The sequence below is a fragment of the Gallus gallus genome, chromosome 2 (assembly GCF_016699485.2).
Source record: "Gallus gallus isolate bGalGal1 chromosome 2, bGalGal1.mat.broiler.GRCg7b, whole genome shotgun sequence".
In the NCBI taxonomy this organism is placed as follows: Eukaryota; Metazoa; Chordata; class Aves; order Galliformes; family Phasianidae; genus Gallus; species Gallus gallus.
Genome location: NC_052533.1, coordinates 2,475,732 through 2,496,277, shown reverse-complemented (window position 1 = coordinate 2,496,277; position 20,546 = coordinate 2,475,732). Strand labels below are relative to the sequence as shown.

At 45.4% G+C, this 20,546-nt stretch overlaps 1 protein-coding gene across 4 annotated transcripts in view; it reads left to right on the top strand.

Moving 5' to 3' along the window:
- Window positions 1–14,936, top strand: part of WNT3A (Wnt family member 3A) — a 90,881-nt gene extending 75,945 nt beyond the window's left edge. For all 4 annotated transcript variants that reach the window (NM_001398207.1, NM_204675.4, NM_001171601.3 and 1 more), the window contains exons 3-4: window positions 3,301–3,566; window positions 6,792–14,936. In NM_001398207.1, the coding sequence (NP_001385136.1) occupies window positions 3,301–3,566; window positions 6,792–7,271 (746 nt within the window). In that variant the 3' untranslated portion in view covers window positions 7,272–14,936. The remainder of the gene's footprint in view (window positions 1–3,300; window positions 3,567–6,791) is intronic.
- The last annotated feature ends 5,610 nt before the right edge of the window (window positions 14,937–20,546 follow it).

Genomic DNA, 20,546 nt, shown 5'->3' with positions numbered 1-20,546 from the left:
TTAGGGGCAGGAGAAGCAAACCCAGTGCCCTAATTTCATGCAGTCATTAAAGAGATTGGCTGCAACTTTCTCAAGAGACAAACTCCTAACCTCAGTGCCCGGGGCCAGATTTCAGCTTTGCTCTGCCTGCCTGCATTCCCCAGGTAGTTACCATCAGATACAATGCTATTTGCTTCCTGTTGTGTGCTGTTAAGTGGTGGCTGCACTCCACCCCAGGGGTGGCTGCATTTCAAAAGCAGGGGAGTGATTAACGCATATACAGGCTGTAAAAGGCAGTGGGCTTTTTTTCTTTTTTTTTTCTGGGAAGAGAAGAGCCAAGTATAATCGGAGCTTCTTAAGGCAAATCCTATCAATAACCTCCCGGAGCTGAAGGCTTTCAGTAAGGGCCAGCAGCAGTACCCATTTGATGTAATGGACTGGGATTTAGGCAGAGCTGGGTATCTGCAGCCAAAGCTGTGCTCCCCTGTTCAGCTGTGCCCAAGTCCTGGAAAAGGCAGAAGTTTTGCAGCCCCTCTGCCAGCACTGCCTGATGCTCCCTGGGTTTTGGAGAGCTCTGCAGCTGCATGGAGGGAAAACCTCTGTTCTGAGCTCGTGAGTCCCTCCAGAGCCCAGGCAGAATGCAGGACATGTGGACTCCTAACCCTCCTAACACAGGGCTACCCCTCTCACACCCACGCAGGACAAAGCCTTCAGTACAAACGCTGTGGTTGCAGCTGCTTTCTTTTCAGTCCTGGCATGGCAAGGCCCAGGGGATCTCCAAGGCATTTGCAAACATCCTCTTCTGTCAACCTCTTCTCCCACGTAACAGCAGTAGGACAAGAGGGGATGGCCTCAAGTTGTGCCAGGGGAGGTTCAGGTCGGGTATTTGGAAAAACTTCTCAGAAGGAGCAGTGATGCAGTGGCACAGCTGCCCAGGGAGGTGGTCACCATCCCTGGAGACATTCAAGGACCTTGGAGATGTGGCACTGAGGGACGTGGTCAGTGGGCACGGAGGGATGGGTTGGGCTTGGGCTTGGGGATCGAAGTGATCTTTTCCAACCTGAATGATTCTATGATTCTCTGATCATATGGAAAGATTTCAGGATTGGTTAGACTGCAGCTGGAGGCAGCAGAGGTGTTTCAGCTATTCCCTGGTCACTGTATCCTCCAACTCTGCCAGAGGATAATAGAACTCATCCCAGCAGTTTATCTGACTGAATTCTGTGGGAAGCATTTGCCTTTCACAGACCATGGGACTGGCCATCAGTCTCCTGGGAGACACCATATCAACCTCCCCATGCCAGAGGTTTGGCTTCTGGATCCCATTTGAGCTTAGGCAAGAGCCAAGTGCTGAGTCCTCAGTCCTGTTAGAACTGGACTCACCTGGCCATGCTCTGAAGCCAGGCTTTTGCACAACTAAAGAGCTGTCTGGCCACCAGGTTTGGGAAGCCGGGATCCTTCAGGGTGGAGAGATGCTGAATAGGGATTTTTAAAAATCACCTTGTGGAACTGAGTGCTTCTGCATTTTCCTTTCTTGGTTCTGGCTCCCAGGGACTTACTAACCTCATGATGCGCACTAACGTTGTGTTCCAGGACATTGCTCATACCTTCTGCTTGTAAGTTCATGCACATTATTTGATTTGCTTATTGCTGTGTTTGGTAGCCTTCCCAAAGCAAAGCAGCACTGCACAAGTTCTTGCTTAAGCCTTCAGTCCAGACGAGACTCCTCTGCAAGCATGCAGGTTTGATTTCTCCCTGAGAACACGCTGGTATTTTGGCTTGGCATATTAAACTCTCCCTGTGTTAGTAAAGCCTGGAAGCATCTAGAAATTAAAGATTAAGCCAAAATGCCCAGGGAAAGCTCAGATCAGCATAATGTGGTGCAGAGAACATTAGGGAGGATTTGTGGAGGTATTATCATCAGTTGAAGCAAAGCTCAATGAAAGTTGGCGAAGCTGCATCAACTGGAACCTGACCTCTTGCCTTCACGGGACCAGTCATATTTCAGCCCTGTCCTATTCTAATCATTCAACCATTCAGAAGGTGTCACAGACAAAATGCTTTCTTGGTCAACTGGTCTATAGGCAAGAGGTGAGCTCATGTGGTTAAGATATACAAGGTTAAAGGAGGCAGGTTTTCAGACCCATTGTCTTCTTAGAACTGCCTCATGGGATTGAGAACAGTCTTCTTAATGATAAAACGTCATTTTCCTGAAGCCAAAAGGCATTGCAGAGGTGTTTTCTGAGGTGTAGTGATGAACTCCAGAGTCATTTCCAGTGAGTGAAGAAACAGAATGAAATGAAAACTGAAAATAAAGCTGATCATTCCTATTTTCAAAGCAGTTTGAAAGGTTTTCTTCTCAGCATATTGTGGAAAAAGCACTGGAAAGCCAGGCCAACGCTGAGCTGCCCTTCTCCTCCCATCTCTATCTATGATGAAAGGCTGTGAAGGAAGGTTTCCTCAGAGATCATCAAAACTTTGGCTGATCCCATCCAGCATATGAGGCAATGGGCAGAAAAGGAGTGCTCATTCCAGTCCCCTTGGACAGGAATTTAGTTAGGCAAAGTGAACAAAGCTTTAGGTACCTGCATGATGCCATGTGTTGAGCACTGTCTCCAAATGACTTTAGAGTGGAGGGTGGGAATAATGCTTAGTTTACACAGTTAGGATAAGGAAGCATCTGTCCATCCTGATATTTACCCACCTTTCAGCCATCAGCAGCTCTCCCAGTGAAGGAGCAGTGGGTGTTGGTCTCATCGTGAAAGGCAAAGGCTGATGTTCACTGTAGATTTGCATTTTTATGGCCCAAATTCTATTCATCAGAAGCCAACACGGAGGATCTGTGCATGGATAAGTGATACACTGCCTGGAAATTAGTATGTAATATAATTTATATGCCCTGAGATATTCAGTTTTGGATTGCTTTTTGTTTTGCCATAGCCCCCTCCTAAGAACTTGGTTAAATTGTGTTTTCTGATCTCAATGAGCTTGCATCCAGCCTGGTTACCCAGAGAAACTGTGAATGCCCCATGCCTGGAGGTGCTCCAGGCCAGGTTGCATGGGGCCCTGGGCAGCCTGACCTGGTGAGGGGCAGCCCTACATATGGCTTGGGTTGGAACTGGATGATTTAAGGTCCCTTCCAACCCAAGCCATGCTATGACTCTACGGTTGCCTAGTATAAGACAATGCCTTTGCACCACAGATAAAAGGAGAGTTTCGTGGCTTTCTGCCATGTCCTCAAGAGAAGATGTTCACAGCACTGATCACGGCCACACGTGGTCTTTTTGCTGGCCAGTGTCCATTGGTTTCTTTCTTTCACAGCTACCAGGGAATCCGCCTTCGTCCATGCCATCGCCTCTGCCGGAGTGGCTTTTGCAGTGACCAGGTCCTGCGCCGAGGGCTCGGCCACCATCTGCGGCTGTGACACTCGTCACAAGGGATCTCCAGGGGAAGGCTGGAAATGGGGAGGCTGCAGTGAGGACGTGGAGTTTGGGAGCATGGTGTCTCGGGAATTCGCCGATGCCCGAGAGAACAGACCAGACGCTCGGTCAGCCATGAACAGGCACAACAATGAAGCTGGAAGGACCGTAAGGACATTTGATTTTACCTTTCTTGATCTCCTATGCTGATTTCTTACCTCCAGGGGGAACTAACAGGAGTAATCAAACAGAAATCTGGGCTGCTTTATGTCGTGAAGTGGTGATACGTGTCCCAAAATGGTTCTTTACTGGGAGGTGACCAATGGATCCCTGTGCCTGGTCTTAAAGTAAATTCACCCACTCAGATGTAAATGTCTAACTTGGAGTTAACTGTCCATATCCCTCCGTAGTAAGTGGATCAAAACAGGCAGCACTAGGGTGGAATAGGAAGCACGAAGTTTTGGATCTTGAAATAGCTCAGTTGGACGATTCCCTATGTGTACCTGGGTGTAGGAAGCAGAGCTGTATGGCCAGAGATGTCTGTACTGTAGACATCTGAAGTTAAGAGAGATGGACCAAAGTTTATGGGCAGGATTCAGCTAGTTAAACAAAGGCAATTTAGTTTGACCCAAGAAAGATATTCTGAAGCATCCAGTCTGTCCTTGGACTTCTAATGGGAAAGACTGTGGGCCTTCTGGAGGTCCTCTTCCATCTCTGATCTGATGCCTTGGACACTCATGGAGCTCAGAAGTGATGCTATGTCCTTGTGTTTTGGCAGCTGAATCCTAATCTGAGTGCAACAGTCATTCAGAACACATGCCTCCAGGCCTAGCTATAAAAGAACTCAGCTGCCTGAAGTGAGATTTAGGTAGTGAAATGTACAACTGCAGACCCCTTCTTTCATACTACAGACCTACAAAATCTATCGATATCTCAGCTCGTGCCTCAGAAGTCCCCATCATTTGTACCACTCCGGGCATGTTGTCCAAAAGGGCCCATCCTGGTGGAGAAAGCTGAATTGATGGTGTCTGTAGAGTGTGATCCTGCAGGAGCTCTTGAAGGGAGCCTGATGGCTTGGAGCCCTTTCCCCTGATACCCCTATCCTGCCCTGTAGACATGAGGGTGGGGAAAAGCAGGAGAGCATTTCCCACCACCCCCCTTCTCAACAGTGTTCTATTTGCCAGGGAGTATTTAAAAGAAAACGAGAGACAGTGTGACTCTGGTGCCTTCAGATTTAACGTGGACCATGTCCCAAAGCCAGAGAGTGTGTTTTCACTTCTGCCACTGAAAAAAATATATGAGGGAACTGAAAGTATAAAGTTTTGCCCCTCATCGCAATGGCTGACTCATAAACAGTGAATCTTTTTTGTAAGGTGGAAAAGTCCCTATCACAGGACATTCTCTTTTTATCTCAGGAATAGTCCATAAATGCCCAAAGAACATAATCTATGGGAAATAATTTGTGAAATTAAATTGCAAAGCTTTTGCTAATGTAGACCGTTCCACCGCTCCTATGAGATAACTGCTTTCCTTTCTCATGTAGTAAACTCAAATTAGTTCATCCCTCAGTGGAAGAAAGATACATCACTGCAATCAAAAGAGGTTAATGATGTGGACTTTTTCCCTCAGGATAAGGGCTCACATGTGCCTAGGAGGATGTATGACTGTGCAAAGCCATAGCAAAGCCAGCACAGTTGTGCAATGCTAGGAAACTTTTGTTCTTGATAGGACTTTGTGTGAGCTCTTCAGGTGGATCTGTTTAACCTCCGTGGAGTTATTCCATCTCACAGCATAGGGCAGCTGGTCTGAAACATGGAGTACAACCTATCAAGGTAGAGAAATACCACCTGAAAAAGAACTTGTCCGCAAGATAAATATGAGGAGTAATGTGGTTTCCTCAAGCCCTGACCCAAATTATCCCAGGTAACCCAAGGCACTGTGCATTCCTGGGATAGGTGATGAGATACAGAGGACTGCGGGGAAGCTGAGTAGACCGAAAAGGAGGGGTTTACCTTAAAGTGAGGATCCCAGGAAAAAGATGTGCTATGAGCAAAATCCCTGTGATCGCAGGTCTGGAAAGGTCTTGTGACTGTCAGTGTTGGCACTGAGTTATTTCTGGATATTTTACCAATTTCAGCAATTCTGAACATCCGAAATCCTCTGTTTTATAAACTGGTGTTTGTCATTCTCACCATGCCAGCACCCATGGGTAGCTGTTCCAGCCCTCCATGCTCAAGTGGTTTGAGCCCATGGGCAGTGTTTCATATTAGTTCCCATATGAGCTCAAACCCTACCACCAGGCCAGCAGCTTTGATTAAGTTCAGCATGATTACACGAACCAAACATTTTGTGGTTCTCTCTCATTGCTAATTACAACCTCTTTTGCGGCATGTGATACTCCGTAAATAACACAGGAAAGCACCTGGTGAACATCAAGGTGCTGAATCATGGCAAATCTCTTGGACTCAGGCTGCCACTCGCCTGTTCACGTACCCAGAAATTTGCTGATCAGTCTGAAAGTGCAGATTATCAAGTGAGTTGCATAAGGCTGAGTATACCTGAGGGCAGCATCTCTAGAAACCTCTGGACTAATTTTATGAGTGGCGAGGGCAAGCGATGATCAATAATCTCCCTTTCATATATTCTAGGATGGTGCTTTATGTTGAATTATGTTTTATGCTTATGGATTATGTTAAAATGTGAGCTTTTTGAATTCAAAAGTTGAGCTCCTATTTTTTTTCTTCTTCTAAATGGTCTTAAGAAAATCATATTTGCTTGAAAATAAACAACGCATTCATTTTCAGGTCTCTGAAGACAGCCACCAGTAGGGCTAGAACCTTGTTTGATGAAGCAAACATGAAAACATACAAAATAAATGGAGTTACGGTCTGGATGTTTAGGACATTTCTCATTTCTCCAGTTTCCAAATGGAATAGTTGTATATTTCACTCCTTCAGACATTATTTTACTAGGTTTCTCCATTCTTTGCTTTTCTGCGTGGATATGTCCAAATTGTATTCTTGGGTGACAACACTGAAATATCCACGTATGAACACTGGTCGGAAAAAGATTAATGTATACAAAATCACTTCAGCCTGTACTGAAAGCAATTGATAGATGTTTAAAATTGGGGTGAGAATCTGAGATAGCTACTGAAAATAACAAAGTTGTGAAAGTTTTGTTTGCCTCAGTACCTTAGCAGTGCACTGACTGAGGGAAAAAGATGATTCTTGTTCACAAGGTGCAAATCTATCTATGGAAACACTTCCAGCTTTAGGATATATAGGATTGTATGATTCTAAATCCTGGCTGAATTGGAAAATGCAGTGTGTGTTTCGATGGCAGGCTAATGTCTTCCCTCTTCTTTGCTTTTTCTTGCCTTCTCTTTTCCAGTCTATCATTGAACTCATGCATCTGAAGTGCAAATGTCACGGCCTCTCGGGCAGCTGTGAAGTGAAGACCTGCTGGTGGTCTCAGCCTGACTTCAGGGTCATCGGGGACTACCTGAAGGACAAATACGACAGCGCTTCAGAAATGGTGGTGGAAAAACACCGGGAATCCCGTGGTTGGGTCGAGACGCTCAGGCCCAAATACAACTTCTTCAAGGCTCCGACTGAGAAGGACCTGGTTTACTATGAGAACTCACCCAACTTTTGCGAGCCCAACCCTGAGACGGGTTCCTTCGGGACTCGTGACAGGATCTGTAACGTCACTTCCCATGGGATTGACGGTTGTGACCTTTTGTGCTGCGGCCGCGGGCACAACACGAGGACTGAGAAACGGAAAGAGAAGTGCCACTGTATCTTCCACTGGTGCTGCTACGTCCGCTGCCAGGAATGCATACGAGTCTACGATGTCCACACGTGCAAATAAAGCGGGCAAGCCCCTTTGCCGGGCTCCAAGAGGAGAAACAGATTCGAGCCTACTTCCTCTGAGGCTGCAGACAAGAGAGAAGTCTACTTTTTTGATACTAAAAGAATAATAAAAAAAAAAATTAAAGGCTAAAAACTGGTTGGATAGAATAGGTCTAATGACTTCTGGGCTATCCTGAGGTACATCTGGCGGTCACACAAGCTACGCCGCAATGATGCATCCCATAGGAGACAGCGGCTTTTCAGCTGGCCGACAACGCAGAGCTGGAAAGAAGAGCATCAGCAAAAGCATGGATTGGCTCTGCTCTCGCCCACCCGAAGTGATTTGTGTGATTAAGTGCCCTTTGAAAGACTTGCATCTTCCTAGATATCTCCTTTTCCCTCAGCCAGAGAAAGGCTGTGTTGGACACCAGCACTAAGCTTTCTGAGATCTATCTACATACCCAAATGGCCAGACTCTGTGCATAAGAGCAACAACAACAACAGCAAAAGAAATAAAAGCAGATAAGTTAATGATGTTAAAAAAAAAAAAAAAAAAAAAAAAAAGGAATTAAATTCTCCTTTACTTTTGCCCTGGAACCAGAGAAGTCTAGAAATATATGATAGAGCTGTAGAGTGGGCAGGCTCTTCGCGTGAACTTCTTAGCATAGTAGCTTCTGCCAAATTTGACATAGGATGCAGTGGCACCTACAGAGAGGGAGGGAGGGAGAAGACGAAGGAAAGGGAGAAAGAACTGCCAATGGTTTCCTGCAAATGCCTTGTTGGCACACAGGTGATGTACATGGTACAGAGAAGTTCAGTACCTGACATGTGAAGTGAAAAGGACTCGGTGTGTGCATTGAGAAGGAGATGGTCCCACGATGGGACACGTTGGTTTACCTGTGTCCCAGTACGAGGCTCAGCCAGTGAGTTTTCATTGGGGACATGATGCAGGGCAATTTCCCTTGGGATGAACTCTTGCTGCTGGGAAGAGGACATCTGGCTCCTCAGCATCCTGGCTCGCTCCAGAAGAGGAGGAAAGGGAAAATGTTTATTTCTCCCACGCCATCACCAAGAGTGGAAAGTGCACTTAGTCCATCCACTCTCTGCACCTCATGCAGGCTTCCCCCTGGGCACTTAGCAAAACCCTTAGACCACAAATGTGTCAGGAATTTGACTCTGAATGACAGTTTGTCACCTGTGCATTTACATGACAGTGACCCAACCTTCACCTCCAAAGCTGGAGCAGTTTCAGCCTCTAGCCAAATTTCGTTCCTCACCTACTTTCTACAGCCATTCCCATCTCTAAAAGTGGCACAGATTAAGATGTATTAAATCCAGACTCCAAATCAGCCCAGAGTTTGGGCAAGGTTGGACACAGAGCCAAATCCCTACTGTGCAGTGTTGCCCCATCTCTGCTGTTTGCTTCCAACTCCCCTTCTAGACGTGTTACTCTACTTTTGATTTCATATTGCCAGGTACAGAAAGAGCTCTCAGTTCTGATGCAAGCATCAAGGCTTCCTTCAACCATATGGCTGGGCCAAATTCTCAGCCCATTGACTTGGTATTTACAACACAGAGTTATTCCTGTTCATTATTGGCATAAATGAGTACTGAATCAAACATGGAGTTGTAGTCTGTTTGACTTCTAATGTGCTTGCCCAATGTCCTCTTTGTCTGTGGAAAAAGACCAAGGATTGACATTTTTTCTTTCCCATCAATCCAGGGAGTGAAATGGGTTGCGATTCATCTCCCAGTGAATCACAGGAGTCTTTTCATGGACAGCAAAGCAATGTAACTATGACTGTTGGCCAGTTCAACCCTGGAAATTTATGTAGAGAGATCAGACTGCTCTTCTCTCCCAGAATGTCAGAGCTGAGAGAGGGAATATGCAGAAGAAACAGGGAATGAACAGAGCTTAATCAGAGAGAAAACAGGAGGAAATGAGGCCTCCAAGGGCTGACTCTGAGTCAAGGCATCTCCTGAGACTACTCCTAGGCTGGTGCAGTTTGTGCATCACTGTATGCCTCAGGGCTGTGCCCAAGGACACAGGCAAGTTCTGTGTGTTGGTGGAGGCGCTTCTATTAATGCGCTGCAAAATAGCTGCAATGAAATGAGAGGGGATATGCAGGAGAGAGGGAAAGAAACATCAGGAGAGAGAAAGAAAGAAATGGAAAGAGAAACAACTGATCTGTACGTGTAAACACTGCATACAGTGCATGGCCACACATCATTTGGTAGAAAGCAACAGATGACTAAAAATTGAGAAGAAGATGAACCAGTGAATGGATAGATAGCTGATTTTTATAAAACAGTCTAGTGGAAAAGGAAAATCTGATCATTATAGCAAATAGAAAAGAAGGCCATTGCAGGGGAACATTGCCACCATAACAAATATTCAGATGCAAACTATCAGGAAAGAAAACTCTGAAGGAAAACATATAAGATGGAAGGCACTGATGAATTGTAAAGATGGGATAAGGGAAGATAAGTCTGACTTAATATAATGCAGTGCTAGCAGCCTCAGCAAGAGATGTTAGGCATCTCCTGCCAGAGACTTCTATCCAACAGTAAGAATGCAAACTGCTGCAGATCATGTTCTGCATCAAACCACTGACTTCAGCAGGATCACATCCCCAACTAAATTTATTCTAATATCTTTAAGCAAGGTGATTTAACATTCCTTCTTGTATACCATGCCAGTGAAGGAATGGGTCAAAGGATCTGGCTTCTTTGCATGGGAGTTGGATTCTGACCCCATGCCATCCACAGCATGCTAACATTCAGTTTCTGCATTTGCACCAGAACAAAACCCAACATCACTAGTGGGTGGAGCTCTTTGGGAAGCATGGGAACGAAATAGACACTTGCTGAGCAATTGCCTCTTACGGTGAACAAACAGATTTGACCGCAGTCGTGGGATCTATTTCACCTGGCTGTGTCAAAGTCAAGCATCTACTCTAAACTATTTGTCTAATTTTCTGCTAGGATCAGTGGCATGACACAAACAAGTGCAAGGGTGATTCATCATAGGCTAGGATGGTATCTAAGCTGGGTTTGGTAAATTGCCCTCTGAATGTACCTCTGTCTTTCCACTGACCTGAGCTGATGAGCTCATACAAGATGATGAACTTTCAGACTGGGTACAGTCTGATGATGTGAAGTCCATCATGAGTCAAAGAGGTGAAGGTACAATCTGATCATCAGCTGAGATGGGCTGGAAGCTCTACTCCTTCATTTAAATCTGGGGTCAGGCTCAGTGCTCAGGGACTTCCAGCCCATTCAAAGTATTTTTTACAAAGCCTATGCATATTTAATAGGTTTTATTATGTAATTAGTCATCTACTAGTAATAGTAAGGGGTTGTATAGCATAAGGGATTGAGCAGCTGCTATCCAAGTCACTGACATATGCCTCTGTGTGTTCTGCTCATGACATCAGGTCCATCTGAGGGTTCTAGTCCTAGGTCTGACTCTATCCATGTGGAAGGGAAGGGGAGCACCTGCTAAGGGTCTAGGAGTAAGGGACTGATGAGTATACATGCAAAGCCTGCATCTGGCCCCATGGCTTTGGAGAAATCACTCTGGACCTCAATAGTTTATGCACATGAATTCAGGAAATGTGTTTGAAAAACAAAGATCCCACTCTGCTGTCTTCTCTTGGTGTCTCATATCAGGGTTCCCACTGCAATGAGCAGATGACAGACTCCTGTCTGTCATCTCAGATACATGGGGCCTCATTTAGAGAACTTTCTAATTGCAACCCAAAGCTTTCTTCTGCCTCAGGTTCTCCAAGTCTTTCAGAGTGGTAGGGTCTTCCTCACAGAGGAGATTTTGGGTTTCATCCAATGATACAAGCATCTAGCCACATTCTAGGCCCTGAAATGTTCTATTGGAATGCAGCTGTTGCTCCAATGGCATGGGACTCCCACAGGTCCTGTGTCACACATGCTAAATCTATTCAGTTGTGCCAGAGACCATGGGGTACCCCAAAGGACTCATGTCTCATGATGTCTATGTGTAGATGGTTTTATTGCTCAATTGTCTGAAAATGGTTTTCTGGAAACTTCCTTCCCCCTCAGCTTGTGCTTGTTTGTACTCAAAAGGCAAAAGTCATTAATTTCCAGCTTAGCCTCCATGGTCCATGGTGCCCTTCCCTTCAGCCTTCACTTGTGGTGAGGTTTATAGTGAAGATATCATCCAGCAAAGTCACACAGAAGCAAAAAGTAAAAATAAAGGCGCATTATTTAATTCCTCCTACACGCTGCTATCCAGCCTTTCCTTTTGCTGAGCAGATGGGCTTGATGGCCACCATCAGTTCTGCATCCAACCTCGTTCAAGTCAGCAGAGTTGCATGCAAGGGGTGAATTTGGTCTCATCTCTTTTCTTTCTATGAAAGAAATTGAAAGTGTAGGAGCTTTTTATTGTCTGTTTAGTTCTAGAATTTGGGGATTTCTCTTTCTCAGAGAAAAAAAAAAAGTATGAGGAGGAGAATGCACGACGTTTTCTATTACTAGTCTCCTATGTATCTCTTTTAGCTGAGGGCCATGCTCAGCACTTCTCCAAAACATTCCAGAAGTCTCCAAAATTATCTTCACTCCTTATAGGGAGCTTCCCATGCACCATGAAAGTGGTCAGAATTTAATATTGAGAGGGGACTGCAGGGACTGCCACACCACAAAATGCCACTTGAGGCAGAAATCTCTGAGTTGGCACCGGGCACATCAACCCCACAAACAGAAGTGCTGCAGTCGTAGCTGGGCATTGCAGGATTTTGGTGTTAGTTAACATCATAGTACAATTTCATCTGATATTCAATCTGAAATGTTTGGATTTTCTGTGCATTTAGCTCTATTGCCACAGGAATGCCCATGGGTCATAATACATTCGTCGTGTGTGTTCATGTTTGCCATTTCCCCAGCCTTATATTCAAATACTGGAGAAATGCTTCCTCGTCTTATGAGCTCCGGGTCGCATTTTGGCTTCAAGAAAAGGCTTCAGTGCAGAAAATCTGTGGGTATTCAGGGTTATAGCTTGAGTACTCTGCAGGAGCTGGGAGTCATGAATCCAGTTCTGGGTTCTGTGCTATGGAAATTAGTTCAGGCTTCCCTCGATGCCTTAACGATAGGCTTCAGGAAGATAATATAGGGCCACAAAAAGGCTGCAATCAAACTGCCCTGCAGCCATCAGCCGTTGGTTAAGACTAATAAACAGCATCAGCTGCTCATAGGAAAATGACTCCTGGCTCCTGCACAGAACTGCTGGTTCTTTGGGAGAAAAGCTGTACAGAGAGTGCAGATGATGAGAGTGAATGAGAGCTGGGTGGGAGGAGGCCCTGTCTGTTCTCCGTAGCTGTACTTCTGTTCTCCATCTCCCCCCAAGCTAAATCTTGTCTGTTACAATGGGGACTTAGCACAGGAGAGAATCTCTTCAAGATTCCCCTTATCCCATAGGGCAGCAGTGATGAGATCTGGCTCCCTTTTTGCTCAGTGGTCTTTCTTCATGGCTTTACCCCCCATTACGTTTCCAGCTCTCTCTTATGTGCTCTGACAGAAGCTAATGAACTGCACTTCATCACTGCCCAGCACAGGGACAGGACCCTGCTGTCTCAGGTCTCTGTTAGCTGCTGCTGGGTGCAGATGTTTCCATTTGGAGGGGGGCAGAGCCTCGGGTGGCCTCTATTTTGAGAAATGGGGAGATTTTCTCAAGCACTAATGGGAGGCCAGGATCTGACTCCCAGGCAGTGGTACCTGAGAATGGGATTCAGGAAACGTAGGTATCTACATGTGAGCTGGATCCTTGAAGTCCCATCTAAGCGATGATGATGAGATCCATTTGCCTAAATGTAGCATCTAGGGCTGAATTGAATTATAGAAGATAGGCATCTAGAGTCATTTGGGATGCCCCAGGGTATCCCAATGGCTTATGGCAGCTGTTCAGCAAGAGTGCAGCCTCCCCATAAATCCCATGGTGTATCTGCCAGCCCCATGCAGATGTCTCAGAAACCCTAGGGCATCTCAGATGGCACTAGATATCTATGCATGAGCAACCCAGTTGATCTCCTAGTCAGTAGACAGTGGAGGCTAGAGAACAATTCAGCTGGATGCAAGTGGCCACCATAGGGCAGGTTGAACCACTCTAGGCCCCACTGACTATGCTGATGATCCCCATAAGATATGGGTCTTTAGACATCTAACTGACGTGGAGACACATGCTTGTGAGCATCTACAAGTGAATGTCTCAGTCTCTGAGCTGGACTCCACTTTGAAGACTCTAAGATGGAAATCTGTGTCTGAACTCAGTTCTGCTCCCACTTAGACTGATATAAAATAGGAGGCATCGTTTCCATATTGCCCAACTTACAAGCACTCCAAAGGGAGCAGAAATAGGACCTATTCTATAAAAATAGTTGAAACCAATTTACTGACTGGTATGTAATGTGTTTGACCCCAAGAGAGCATCTCTGCTGGTCCTCTTGGTGAATACATAATGAAAATAAACAAATCCCACCAAGCTGTCTACAGGCAAAATCTTGCTGTTATGTGAATACTATCTAGACAGAGAAAGCTCCTGAGGCACAACAGTCACAAGCATGTTCTCCATCTGACTTTGTCTCCTCGTCTCTCTCCGTATACCTTGTTCTTATACATGTTCTGCGGACCAAAGGAGGTCTTGGACAGCCCTGCATGGAAGTGGAGAGTGGGGAAGGTGTGAGGAGATGCTTTCCTCATTTTCCTCTCTTTTTTCAAGTTCCTTTTCCTTATTTATTAGTATTTATTTATTTCTCACCGCTCGTTCCACTCTACCAAAAAGCCTGAAAGCACATCTGCCACAGACATAGGCTAGCAAGCAGCCGAGTGTCACCCATGCTTTTGAGGGAAGGCACCATTTCATCAGAGCTTCTTCCCAACATGCACTTGCCACCACTTGCTAAGCACAGGAAGCCCAAGTTCCCAAGGCAGGCTCCTAAAACCTCCCAAATCCTCCTATGTGTGATGAAATCCTCCCCAGTGGAGCCTCCATTCCGTTGATGCTCATTCCTCCAGACCTGGTTGTCCCACTGCCCACCTGTCCCCCGCTGACTGCAGCTCAGCCTTACACCTCTTCATCTCAGTGAAGATGTCTCTATCGTGGCATCACTTTCAGTCACTCCTAGGCCAAAACCTGCCCAAACAGGAGACCTCTCATTGCTTTGGACTATCTGACGAGCCCACCAGCAATGTCAAAGGCATAAAAACACAGCCCTGCAGCGCCACAGGGGATTTCCCCATGGTATGAAACATACTTGTCCAGAAGTCAAGGACAAGTATCTTCTTGTGGGTGGGTTTTTTGCTGTCACTTTCCCTTCCCACAGACTGTCTGCCTGATCACATCACCCCGTTCAGAGCTACGTCACTGTCTGTAACCCTTCCCTATCCTGCCCCTGCCCCCACCCCTCTGAGCACCCCTTTGTACAGAATGCATGTATGATACAACCTGAAATTCCAAAGCTATTGTACAAAGTAGGATCGTCACTTTTTTTCCTCAGTATTTTGTTAAGTCTGATGATTTTTTTTTTATGATTATTTATTTTATGAATAAATGTATATATTAGTAAGAGTATATATTTGCGGAAATAACTCATCGGGACAGTGTTGTTGCTCTGCTGTTGTGCTTGTGACCTCATTGGCTTTTCCAGTTTTTTCCAATACCCTCTTTTCTACTGACAGCACATTAGAGATGTCTTGTAACTGTTCTTTTGTTACCAGTTAAGTTTGATAGATGTGTTAACTTTATAATGAAAATTAAAAAAAAAAAAAAAAAAAGCAAAAAAGAAAAGCATTAATTTTAACCTGCGTTTGGGTATTTCTCCAACCCAGTTTTGATGGGATGCTATTCCATATCGTGGGCTGAAATACAGCTGGAAAGAGGGCAGGAAGAAATATACATATATTCCCCTGTAGGATAGAAGCTGTGTGTTCTGAAAGAAGAGATGCCACCTGAGTTGGTGCCAAACCTATGCCCACTCTCTGCAGTGACAATCCAGTTCAAAATAGAACATGTGCACTTAAACAGCCCCGAGCCCATTTCTCAGCCGAGCATCTCTGGAGCAGGGAACCATAGAATGGTTTGGGTTGGAAGGGACTTAAAGAACACCCAGTACCAACCCCATGCCATGGGTAGGGTTGCCCCCCACCAGATCAGACCCTTCAGGGTCCCACCCAACCTGGCCTTCAGCACCTCCAGGGATGGGGCACCCACAACATGCATCAAGGCCTCACCATCCTCTCTCTGAAAAACTTCCCCCTGACTTCTAATCCGAATCTCCCCTTCTTTGGTTTAAAATCATTCCCAATTGTCCTATAGGATTTAATTAGGGGAGGGCAGTTCTGGTGGGGAAAGCCCTGGTGTTCCTTTCACTGGAACTCCGTGCCTGTTTGCCACCATATTCACAAAAACAGAAGCAGATCACATCCTATAGGTCTTGTGGCCTCAACCACTCACTTAGGAGGGATGTAAACCACCCAGCTTTAGCCCTCACAGACCAGATATCTCCTCTATGTCCATCCTTGATGACCTCCTTATAGAAGATTGGAGATTCATCTCACTCCTTTAAAACATATTGCTGTGATGGTATAGATCATCTTCTGGAGATTTCTGTTTTTTGTTTGTTTGTTTGTTTTTTCCCCACAGTGATTCTAAATGAGCAAAACAAAAAAGGCCATTTCCTATGGTTGGGCAGGATGATCTTGGAGGTCTTTTCCAACCTTGGTGATTCTACGATTCTATGGGAAGGCCCTGGGTGACCAGTAGCATACTGTGTTGTCCCAGACACAATATCCCCCCCCAAACACACACCCACACCTTGTTTCAAATGACACAGGTCAAACACCACAGAGAGCTCTCGGCATACCAGGCTCAGCATATTTTCCAGAAATAAATGATAAACATTCTTATTAAAGAGCCCTTGAGATAACTTTGTCAAGCTGAGTTGCCTGCTTCTCCAGGTTCAAGCAAGAGTACCATTTTTTTATTATTATTCTTTTTTTTATTTTTTTTTTGCTTCTGTAGAAAAAAACTAAGAAATTTATGTACATCTCAGTAACTCTTACCTTCTCCATGAGGGCGTATTTGCAATTAACCCCTATAGATCCTTTTGTGAACTGAAGAAGAGAACCTGTATTGATATCCTATTGCTGCCCCATGACGTGAAATTTTCACCACAGGGGGAACTGCCAAAGTCCTCTCCTTTGCAGAACAGTCCCTTTCCTCTGTAAGGTAGGTAGCATGGTCTAACTATGGTCACATTTAGCTATACCAGAGGGCTTTGCTCATGAAAACATAGCTCATAGAAGTAATCTAAAGCCATTCCAGTACCAAGTGGCAGCTCTTAGATCCACACAGACAAAGGTTTAGCCCTATCTCCAAGTGAAATTTAAGGACTAATGTGCACAGACATGTTGACACATGGAGAGAATTAGGTGTCTATCCTTCTTGTGAAGAGCAGAGTTGAGATCACGGCATTTCTTTGACAAATAGTGCTCTGAACTTGGGCAAAGATTTTGTTTCCAGCAAAGAGCTGGTACTAAACTGACAAGACTACTCCTCCTAACCAAACTCATGGCCAAACTCACATGCCACAGTGCTGGTAGCACATCACCTCTCCTGACTTCTTTCATTAAATCTAGGAATCATTAAGGTTAGAAAAGACCTCTGAGATCACCAAGTCCAGCCATCAATCCATCCCCACCATGCCCACTGAACCACGTCCCTCAGTGCCACATCTCCACGGTACTTGAACACCTCCAGGGATGGTGACTCCATTAATCCCTGGGCAGCCTTGCCAGTGCATTATCACTCTTTCTGAAAATAATTTTTTCCCACTGTCCAACCTTCCATGCACAAGCATCCCATTTGCATACAAACAGTAACTCAAAGAGGTCTGAGATATGCTTGATCCACAGCACATGTGCAAATTGGTCTCTATGTGATGACCCCAAGGCTTCTGAGAGCCCCCAGAGTCCTTGTGCCTGAACACGAGCCTGGTGGAACAAAGACACCAAGAGTCAGACAAATCTGCATATGCACAAGGTATCCAAAGCCTTCACAAAGCCTCCAAAGCCTCCACAAAAAGTCTCCACAGGCTTCACTGATTACAAGGAGTGGGATTCAGCTCGCAGACCCAAACAGAAATGTAGGTGCCCACAGAACCACAAACAAGCCTATCAGTGCCCTGCAGGCATTTCAATCTGGAGCATCCTGACTGTCCTCCAGGAGCAGTTCCAGAACCATCATGGATCTGTGTCATCTCTGGCAGCTCCAGGAAGATGTCTCAGATGGTCCAAGATGTGCCAAAAGCAACAGACTGTTGAGATTAGGCAGGTGAATTGAGCCAAAATTTCCTGTGAACTTCTTGTTTCATGTTCCCGTTTTTTGTCAGTAAAGTTGAGAGAGGGCTTTATTTCAGCTTCCCTAGGTGCAACATTGCCTGGGCCTGGTACTTGTTACGCTAAAGACCCTGTAGGAGACCCATGCCCTTCTGAATCATTAGTTGGATACTCAAAGGAATGAGTGCCCAGGTGGTACCAGATACCTGTGTTTAGGCAAACACATTGAAATTTCAGACTCTCTGAGCACAAGCAGTACTCTCCTACGCACGCTTAGATGTTTTAATCTGCAAGTTGAATCCCGCTTGAGCAATCAGTCCCATACAGCATCCTTTGAAGCTGCGAAAACCAGGAGCAAGCAATTCTTTGACCAGCAGCTAACCAGGCCATGAAGAAAGAAGCTGTGACCCAATGTAATTTGAAAGCTTTGCCGTTTCATTGCTACCCAGCCTGGCTCTGGAATTTGCTTACTGATCTCTTTTATTTGCAGGTGTGGATTATTTTCCCTCATCGTACAGTCATTTGGAGGCACATAGCCAGATTTGCATTCCACAGGGCTACAATCCGGTCTGGGATTTGCCTGCGAGTGTCAACAGGTGAAGTGTTAAGTAATGAACTTGGTGGTAGTGTTAAGAGGAGGTCAGCTCCGCTTTTCTTCAGGTTGGTTTCATGTGAGGGCAGCAGCATTAGGTAGATTCAAACAGCCATCTAAAATAGATTAGTGCTCTGAGCCTGGCCCTTTGAAGCCTTATTCCATCTTCTGCATTTCCTGACATCCTAAATTGTGTTTCCTTTTGTCAAAGAGGAGATACAACAAGGCTATGTTGAGTACCTCTCAGCTAGTGCTTGAGAAATAAGAAATAAACTAGTTCTGTGACGTTTCTTCCTGGGATATGTGAGACAATGGTCATTCCCAATTCTGCAGCACTGGTGTGTGTGGGAAGTGGCGGTAGCCATGAGATGCCAGCTCGTCATAGTGAGGATTTATTTCATGCAAGCATCCATGGTCTTGGACCTGTTTTTTTCTATCCTAATCATGGATGTTGGGTCATGCAGGCAGTCTATCATCCAGGGAATATCAAGGTCACTGTGCAAAACGGGATAGCTTCAGTGAGGGAACTATCCCAGGACAGCCACACAGCAAGGGCAACAGGCAGTAGTCGGAAATCCACGTGCAAGCCTCCCCTCCCTATCAGAGTAGAGACTTGAACCAGAGTAGAGACTTGACTCTCCTGACTGAGTCACCAGCTGTCCTGAGTGACTGATAACTCCAGCCCAGTCTTGAGCAACCTTACAGGAACTCTGATTTCAGCAATCTGTAGCTTTCCCGAGGAAAAATGCTTCCTTTGAAATTGCTGCTCCCCTCTCTGTTACCTCACAAAGCTCGGATTCCAAGCGCTTTCAAAAATAAAGAAGTATCTGGGGTCCCACCCCTCTTTTAGACCCACCTTCACAGTTGAGATTGCAAGTAGCCTTCAGCTAGGTGGTGTGAATAAAGATAGGTGTTTTGTTGTTTTGGTTTTTTTTTCGTTTTTTTTTTTTTTTAAATAAAGATTGATTACCATCACACCTAGACTGAGACGATACACAGTGCCTTCAAACACCCAGCAGATGGTTTTATCTTCCATGCTGCCGGAACAGAAGATGGGACTTTGCAGGAGTTCTCTCAGAGGCACAGTTTCTGCAGCGTCAGCTGGGACAATAGGGTGTCTTAATGAGGTGGAGCTGGCAGGACAAGTAAATAGCCCTGAAGTGGGTACATGAAGGACTTGGGCTGATATGAACAGCTAAATCAATAAACGCACGTTACTGGTTCAAATGTGGAGTGAGAACACCACCCTTCATCTTTCCTTGCTGGGTCACCAGGGAGGAGTTTGGCATATGGAGGGCTGTCAAGGAGCTAACCTTTAGGCTTGTTAATTAGTGATAATTGAGTGGTCCTCAAGAGCTCTGAATAAGTTCCTTGGCTGCTACAGGGCCTGCTTGGCACACCCAGTCTTAACTGCAGATGTCGTTCCTGTGAGAGAGAGGAAGGTTACACATTAAAAGGCAGCAGACACTCCAAATTCATACGGGATGACATGCAACCCAAAGGCTGGCAGCACAACTTTGTTGAATTAGTTTTTCCTTCCCTGTAATTAGGAGGGTTTGAGATCTGGCTGTTACTGTTGTGATGATAGTCTCAATCACAATCGCACTCCCTGCTTTGTGAAGGTGTCTCCAGAGCCCACCACCACCGAGGACCACCCCTAGTGCCAGGTGATGTGCAAATACAAGACAAGGCAATGGACCTGATCCTAAAGCTTCCAAGGCCAAGCGATCTTTTTTTACCTAACCCCGTTTACATCCATCAGCAAAGATGGCATATAAATACCCCCAGGCTATTAGTGTAGGTTGCCTGAACCAGTTTGCCTGCTGGCAGAACAGCCATAGCCAAGGAGGCCACCAAGTCATACCTGTCAAGCAGATGTCTTGTATGTCATCTGAATGCAAAACTAACATTGAGGTCACAGCAGTAACATGGTCTGGCTTAACTAGAGAAAAATGAGGTTCACCTTTTAGCAACAGTTATCAGAAGTGCTGTATCAAGGAAATTATTTTTTTTTCCACATGAAGTTTGGAAGTGGTACAAGTCAATAAAGAAGTTGTTGGGATTCTGCTAGCTCCAAGCATGTGGTTATACCTTGCTGGCATAAAGAAGGTGGGAACTGCTCTGCAAGTAGAGGCCATGGGCTAAAAGCTGACATGATCTGCAAAAAAGAAATCCCAGAAGTAGCCAGGCATGGAGAGACAATACGTCTGAGAAGGGAATACAGAACAACCATCCACCATTTCTCATAATATTAAAACCAGGAGACATCCACTGCAATTAAAAGGTCAAAAGCAAAAGACAAGTGCTTTTTTTTTTTTTTTTCCCCTCATGGGACATAAT